This window comes from Triticum urartu, chromosome 5A, assembly GCF_056163025.1.
Source record: "Triticum urartu cultivar PI428250 chromosome 5A, HENAU_Tu73, whole genome shotgun sequence".
NCBI lineage: Eukaryota > Viridiplantae > Streptophyta > Magnoliopsida > Poales > Poaceae > Triticum > Triticum urartu.
Window position 1 is genome coordinate 449,677,026 of NC_141877.1, and position 8,559 is coordinate 449,685,584.

At 49.2% G+C, this 8,559-nt stretch overlaps 1 protein-coding gene across 1 annotated transcript; it reads right to left on the bottom strand.

Annotated features, from left to right (window-relative positions):
* Positions 1-5,731: 5,731 nt before the first annotated feature.
* Positions 5,732-7,322, bottom strand: LOC125509609 (ENTH/ANTH/VHS superfamily protein). Its single transcript, XM_048674616.2, has one exon. The coding sequence runs from the start codon at positions 6,928-6,930 to the stop codon at positions 5,929-5,931; it is 1,002 nt and encodes a 333-aa protein (XP_048530573.1). The 5' UTR covers positions 6,931-7,322; the 3' UTR covers positions 5,732-5,928.
* Between the last annotated feature and the right edge of the window lie 1,237 nt (positions 7,323-8,559).

The window sequence follows — 8,559 nt, forward strand, 5'->3', positions numbered from 1 at the left end:
GTGAAGTTGAGTCAGACTCAATGCCCGACCACTGCAGAAGATAGAGAGAAAATGAAAGATGTTCCCTATGCTTCAACCATAGGCTCTATCATGTATGCAATGCTGTGTACCAGACCTGATGTGTGCCCTGCTATAAGTCTAGCAGGGAGGTACCAAAGTAATCCAGGAGTGGATCACTGGACAGCGGTCAAGAACATCCTGAAGTACCTGAAAAGGACTAAGGATATGTTTCTCGTATATGGAGGTGACAAAGAGTTAATCGTAAACGGTTACGTTGATGCAAGCTTTGACACTGATACGGACGATTCTAAATCACAAACCGGATACGTGTTTACATTAAACGGTGGAGCTGTCAGTTGGTGCAGTTCTAAACAGAGCGTCGTGGCGGGATCTACGTGTGAAGCGGAATACATAGCTGCTTCAGAAGCAGCGAATGAAGGAGTCTGGATGAAGGAGTTCATATCCGATCTAGGTGTCATACCTAGTGCATCGGGTCCAATGAAAATCTTTTGTGACAATACTGGTGCAATTGCCTTGGCGAAGGAATCCAGATTTCACAAGAGAACCAAGCACATCAAGAGACGCTTCAATTCCATTCGGGATCTAGTTCAGGTGGGAGACATAGAGATTTGCAAGATACATACGGATCTGAATGTTGCAGACCCGTTGACTAAGCCTCTTCCACGAGCAAAACATGATCAGCACCAAGGCTCCATGGGTGTTAGAATCATTACTGTGTAATCTAGATTATTGACTCTAGTGCAAGTGGGAGACTGAAGGAAATATGCCCTAGAGGCAATAATAAAGTTATTATTTATTTCCTTATATCATGATAAAAGTTTATTATTCATGCTAGAATTGTATTAACCGGAAACATAATACATGTGTGAATACATAGACAAACAGAGTGTCACTAGTATGCCTCTACTTGACTAGCTCGTTAGTCAAAGATGGTTATGTTTCCTAACCATGGACAAATAGTTGTTATTTGATTAACGGGATCACATCATTAGTTGAATGATCTGATTGACATGACCCATTCCATTAGCTTAGCACCCGATCGTTTAGTATGTTGCTATTGCTTTCTTCATGACCTATACATGTTCCTATGACTATGAGATTATGCAACTCCCGTTTGCCAGAGGAACACTTTGTGTGCTACCAAACGTCACAACGTAACTGGGTGATTATAAAGGAGCTCTACAGGTGTCTCAAAAGGTACATGTTGGGTTGGCGTATTTCGAGATTAGGATTTGTCACTCCGATTGTCGGAGAGGTATCTCTGGGCCCTCTCGGTAATGCACATCACTTAAGCCTTGCAAGCATTGCAACTAATGAGTTAGTTGCGGGATGATGTATTACAGAACGAGTAAAGAGACTTGCCGGTAACGAGATTGAACTAGGTATGGGATACCGACGATCGAATCTCGGGCAAGTAACATACCGATGACAAAGGGAACAACGTATGTTGTTATGCGGTCTGACCGATAAAAGATCTTCGTAGAATATGTAGGAGCCAATATGAGCATCCAAGTTCCGCTATTGGTTATTGACCGGAGACGTGTCTCGGTCATGTCTACATTGTTCTCGAACCCGTAGGGTCCGCACGCTTAAGGTCACGATGACAGTTATATTATGAGTTTATGCATTTTGATGTATCGAAGGTTGTTCGGAGTCCCGGATGTGATCACGGACATGACGAGGAGTCTCGAAATGGTCGAGACATAAAGATTGATATATTGGAAGCCTATGTTTGGATATCGGAAGTGTTCCGGGTGAAATCGAGATTTTACCGGAGTACCGGGAGGTTACCGGACCCCCCCCGGGAGGTATATGGGCCTTAGTGGGCCTTAGTGGAAGAGAGGAGAGGTAGCCAGAGATGGGCCGCGCGCCCCTCCCCCCCTTGGTCCGAATTGGACAAGGAGAGGGGGCCGGCCCCCCTTCCTCCTCTCTCTCCTCTTCCCCCCCCCTCCACGAATCCTATTCCAACTAGGAAAGGGGGAGTCCTACTCCCAGAGGGAGTAGGACTCCTCCTGGCGCGCCTCTCCTGGCCGGCCGGCCCCCCTCCCTTGAACCTTTATATACGGAGGCAGGGGCACCCCTAGAGACACAAGTTGATCCACGTGATCATATTCTTAGCCGTGTGCGGTGCCCCCTTCCATCATAGTCCTCGATAATATTGTAGCGGTGCTTAGGCGAAGCCCTGCGACAGTAGTACATCAAGATCGTCACCACGCCGTCGTGCCGACGGAACTCTTCCCCGACACTTTGCTGGATCGGAGTCCGGGGATCGTCATCGAGCTGAACGTGTGCTAGAACTCGGAGGTGCCGTAGTTTCGGTGCTTGATCGGTCGGGCCCTGAAGACGTACGACTACATCAACCAAGTTAACGCTTCTGTTATCGATCTACAAGGGTACGTAGATCACACTCTCCCCCTCTTGTTGCTATGCATCACCATGATCTTGCGTGTGCGTAGGAATTTTTTTGAAATTACTACGAAACCCAACACGAAACATATCAGCATGTGATCTAGTTTCAAAGGTCTCGTCGCGACGAATCTTTATGTGAAGACAGTACCTTAATCCCATGGACAGTTTGAGCTGCAAAACATTTTGAATTTTCAGTTTTGAAAAGAATCTAGGCTGACATCATCATTTTTTCTGCATGCATGTGGTTAGCTGCTAATTAAACTAACTATTAGTGGATAGTGAACACACACATAAAAAGGAAACGATATGAGCTATGTCGGAAGTTAGCACTACCCTTACGTGAATAGCATGGTAACTCACATATCGCATACCTGATAACTTATGTAGCTTGGTCCTAATAACTTTGGCATGGGGGGAGGGGGAGAGGGGTTGATGAAATATCCCCTCAGTAACTTTTGTGTGAATAGCATGGTAACTCACATATCGCAGACCCGATAACCTATGTACCTCGGTCCTAATAACTTTGGCATGGGGGGATGGGGGGTGTTGATGAAATATCCCCTCGGTAACTTTTGTGTGAATAGCATGGTAACTCACATATCGATGTCCTGATAACTTTGACATGGGGGGTGATGAAATATCCCCTTAGTAAGTTTTGTGTGAATAGCGCATGGCAACTCACATATGCGGACCTGATTACTTATGTACCTCGGTCTTGATAACTTTGGCATGGGGGGGGGGGGGTTTGACAAAATATCACCTCGATAACTTTGTGTGTGAATAGCATGGTATCTCACATATCGTAGACCATGATAATTTATACCTGGTAATATCTGTAAACAACGTGGTAACATATGTAGCTCAGGCATGATACCTTACTTAGCTCAGAAGTGGTAACTTTTGATCCGAAATAAAAGTTGTCTGAACAAATCAATATAGTATCTAGTTTTGATGCTTTCTTCGAGAACCTTTTCGATCGGATCAACGGTTTGAGCTACAAAAATTTTGAAGTTTCGAAATAAAGGGGAATCAAGGATGACATCAACTTTTTGGTATTCTAATTGCATGTGGGGAGAATTCGAGGACAACTTTTATGCCCTGGTAATTTTTATATAAATAAGATGGTAACTTACGCATCATTGACGTGATAACTTGCTTAGCCTGGGCCTGATAACTTTTGACCCCGACAAAAAGTCGTCAAAACATATCAACATGGGATCTAGATTCAAAGATCTCGTCGCGACGAATCTTTTATGTGAAAACAGTTTTTCAATCCAAGATATAGTTTGTGCTACAAAACATTTTAAAGTTCGAATTTCAAAGAAATCTTTGATGACATCAGCAGTTTTGTTTTTATATGCATGCATATTTAACAATGCAGTTGCAAGCTCACGCGCGCATGCAAAGTCGTCATCGCTCGTCCTGCATGCATGTGTCTTTGCGCGATCGTCCGTGCCTATAGCTAAAATCCTGTCGTCCGGTTGTTAGCACAGTCCTTTTGTTATTGCATGTTGTGTGTATTTTAGTTATGCAGGGGTCGGGTGTTACTGATCATGCTTTGTATCAGCTTGATGCTATAATTTGAGTCAATACAAGTGCTCATTATCGAAAATATTCAGTGTTTGTCTTCTTTACAAATGTTGCTCTACCTGCATTGCATTATTCACTATGGCCAGTCGGTACCTTCAGTCGTGTAGGGAAATTTTTTTTGAAACGTGTAGGGAATTTCAAATAGCAGGATATGCATATGTACTGCTCATCGCTGACAAATAGGTCATATTAAGTATGTGATCAAAAAATTACTATAAAACAATACTATTTTTTGAAAATTCTTCTTTGTAGGCATCATGACAAGGGTTTCTGTAGTTGTCCCGGTCCCTCTGGCCAACCAATGTGAGGATAGTAGGAGGACTCGTTGTAGCCACTATCCTCTCCTTGTCTTCTTCTTCTTCATACGGTGGTGCGGGTAGTGAGGCAGACTCTCGAGCAGCTCAAGCACCCTCTATCGCCGCAGAGTGCCGATGAAGCGACAGTTGTGCATTGAGGAGGATGAACTACACGACGCCAAACCTGGTGGAGGGTCATTCTGACAGACGTGCATCCGAGATATGCCCGGAGGACTTCATGGAGGGGGAGAGCCTGACGCTCCTTGCGTGTGATCACTACGACCTCCCCGGTGCATTTAGTGGTGGCCCGTAGCGAAGCTTTGATACATATTTTCTTATAATTGCTTACCACCTATGCCAGGTGGTTGGCCAGTAGAAGAGCTTAGTAAAAGCCTGAGGGGGGCAATGCCCCCCCCCCCCCCCCCCAAACACACCTCTTCATATTTTGCCTTTCTTCCATACCCCATAGAGATTCCTGCCTAGCTCCGCCACTGGATGTGGCTGCTGAAGAGGAATTGATGCTCTATCTGCAAAGAGCCGGCGTAGATGGATATAGATGTACAAATAAATGTGGGATTTTTATTTTTGTGCCCCTTGTTTCTTAGTACTACTCTATTTTGCCCTGAGTCTTAACTTTCCACACTTTTCCCTCATCCCTGCGCCACAGCCTCACAAATTACTACAACAAACAATTTTTTGTCAATTTCCGTCCCTTACGTCGACAATCAACTTCCCTGAACAGCGAGGAGCCGAACATGACATTCCCGCCTCGCGTTAAACATCAATAACTAGTTTTCCGCGGGATAACAAAGAACATATATTGCTAGTTTTTGCTACTATGAAATGCCGAACATACGGTGTGCTCTGCGGTATCTCTTTTAGGTACGAACCAGGCTTTTGCGCGGGCATTTGCCTGGAAATGGAGCGAGCAGATGGATAATCTATGCGTGGTGGCGCCGACTTTAGTTTGTAAACAAAGAGAGCATTACGAAACGCAATCCGCTAATAGAATGCCAAGCACATGAATGAACAAGTCAAAAGCACAAGCCCCCAACGTGGCTTGATGCGCACGTACACCCAACGCAACTAAGTGACCTCATTGTTTACACCACCTGCACATCTTGCAAAGTCAAAAGACACAAATTGTTTATGAAGGGTGCGCGCTATCAGATTGCGAAATTGGAGAACGAATTCGTGCGTGATATGATAGGTAATAAATATCCGATTCTTAATTTTGTACCACATCCGGAGAACGCGTGTACTGTAATTTGCATGATTGCATCTTTGTGGAGAACAATCGCGGCAAAATGTCATTTTCCAGCGCAGGAACGGAAGGGGCTTGTCAAGCACTCAATGCTCTGGCCGATCTTTCGCCTTCACGGATCATCACGGCTCTCATGTTTGATCGTGAAACCAGCAAGCAGCACATAATTTAATCAAGAAAAGAAAAGTTGTACTCCTACTTCGAATCGATCTTCGATCAAACGGTCAAAAAAGCAGCCTGGATCATTCTGCTCAGCTTCTTCAACGAACAAATGTTCAGATTTCTACAACAAACAAATGTTTGAAACTTGCAACCAGTAGAGCAGGCACAGGCATCGCCGCCGATGTCCTATCGCCACGAAGGAACTGCGCCGGACCACCGCGAGGAGCCGAACCGGACGGCCGGGCCGTCGCCGCCGCGGGCCGGCAGCATGGCGACGCGCGCGGACGCGCTCCACGCCGGGTCCCTCCGCAGCAGCCGCCTGTCCTGCTCCGTCCTCCGCAGCAGCACCTCCTCGGCGCGCTCGCGCAGCCGCCGCGCGTCGGCCACGACGGCCTCGTCCAGCCCCGCCCACTTCCACTCCGGCGGGGACGCCGCGCTCTCCTCCACCCGCTTCAGCACGCACACCAGCTCCATCGCGTCCGCCAGGCCGAGCGTGTCGAGGCGCTCGCCCATCTCCCGGACCCTCGCGGCGATGTTGCGCTCCGCCGTGACGCGGTCCTCCTCGGCGAGCCGGACGGCCTCCCAGACGAGGGCGTGGGCCTGCGGCGCGCAGGAAGGGGGCGGCGCCTGGCGGACGGCGGCGGCGACGGAGGCGAAGGCGGCGAGCTCGGAGACGAGGCGCGGGTTGGGGAGCGCGGTGAGGTGGTCGGGGTCGCAGGAGGCGTCCGGCAGCAGGAGGAGCACCTCGAGGAGGCGCGCGGAGAAGCGGACCCAGGAGGCGGCCGCGAAGGAGCGGCCGAGCGGGAAGGCGGCGAGCGCGAGCGGGTTGCGGCCGGAGGCCGGGTGGCGGAGGAGGGCGACGAGGAGCTGGTCGCGGAGGATGAAGGCGCCGCGGGCGAGCAGGACCCTGAGCGCGACGAGGCACTTGAGGGCCACGGCGGCGTCGCCGCCGCCGGAGGCCGCGGCGCGCAGGCGGTCCGTGAAGGCGGACGCGAGCGCCGCGGCGGAGAGGCGCGAGCCGCGGCCGAAGGCGAGGAGCGCGTCCAGGTGGTGCGCGGACGGCGGGGCCGTGGACGGGTGGTGCGCCGTCGCCCGCAGCACCGCGCCCTGCGCGTCGGCGCCGGAGGCCGGGGAGGCGGCCCCCGGGGAGAGCAGCGTCGCCGCGAGCCGCAGGAGCTTGAGGCCCATGGCGATCGGCGGCGCGCGAGGAGGTGGTGGTGGGATGTGTATAGCTGCGAGGAGGTTGGGGATCGGGGGGCGGAAATTGGCAGGAAGCGGTCAGTTTATAATCCTTGCTGGTGGCGGGGCCGCCGTCGGATGCGACGGGCGGGGCTATCGCGGCCGTCGGATCGGTTTGACTCGATCAATTTGCTTCTCTGGATGACCCAGGCCAGCGGTACGGAACGGTGCAGTGCAGTGCACCGTCTGGGAGAAGGAAGAGACGAGTCAACTTGTCCGCCTCTTCTTCTTCATCGGAGGAGGTCAACACTTCACCGCAGAAAGGTGCACCGAATGGCACGAGAAAGCTCTTCTGTTGCACCTCGATTACTTTTGGTCCAACGGTATTTCTCGTTGTTCTGCAGGGGTGGCACCTCTTCACCAAGCAAGCGTAAAAATGCAACTACTAATTGTTAGTACCTTCTTTACTTCTAGGGTTACAAGGAAACCTCACATCGTAATCAGCTTTCGGTATAAAAAAGTTGGTTAATTAAATGGTCATGTCGGCATTCGCAGCCTCGCACGAGATCACTCGGCGAAAGTAGCTGGAGGTCCATTTTATCATTGTTAATGCGCTGTATCCCCATTGCCAGCACATCTGCCCCGTGACAGATTGACAGAATATGGCATGGCTGTCTCCGGGAACCTGTCGATATAGTTTTCATTGACCCAAGCTGCAGTAGCCCGTACGGGTCTCCATAGGGCGCGATTTGATCGTCCTAATCTGAACATTGACGGTAAACTTACTGTAGTGGTATAACTTTATTGACACGGTGCCCGTAAATAAAATTATTCCCACGCACAATATCACAATCGGGTCATTACCATCTCAGCAAAAAAAAAAAAAGAGAAATGACACACATATGACATATGGTGCGGTGAAAGGAGAATTCAAGAAGAGACAGTCGTTGATGTCGGGGAAGAAGTCATCCTCGGGAAAGTCATCATGCGCAACCACGATGGAGGAGTGTGGCCGCTATCCAAAAACCTAATTGCCTCTCTCCCCGTACAGAATCGCAAGAGAAGGTGTTACAAAGGCATGTTCTCTCACTTAGCGATGCACACGCCTAGAAGCGAGATGGGAAAGCGATAGACGAAACAAGGCTTGAGAACAAGAAGACAGACAAAATAGGAGAGGAAGTGGCTTCATCTATGAAAGTGGAGCGACCTCTAATGGATAAAAGTGAAACGGCTCCACTAGGGAGACCGGGAGAAACTAAATGTATTCATGTTTGTTCGGATTCATCCATCACTAGTGAAATAACGTTTCAACTTGTTTTCTTGCATGATAAAATAAGGCAGCGTACACATATGGCATAAGTCATAATCCGACTCATTCATGAAACACAATACACAAGCTAGGTGAGGACGACGACGAAGGAGCGTATCTATGTGAGCTCTTCTCGAGCTCTTAGAGCAACTCCAGGAGAGTCATCATATGACCCTGATCATCATAATAACTATCAATATGATGATATGGGGCCAAAATGACACTCTAGCACATTCACCATATGGATGCCAATCAACATAATTTATGGAGCTAGCTCCATACCCGGCCATCAACGTGGGAGGAACGTTTCAGCGTATTCTTCCTTCATT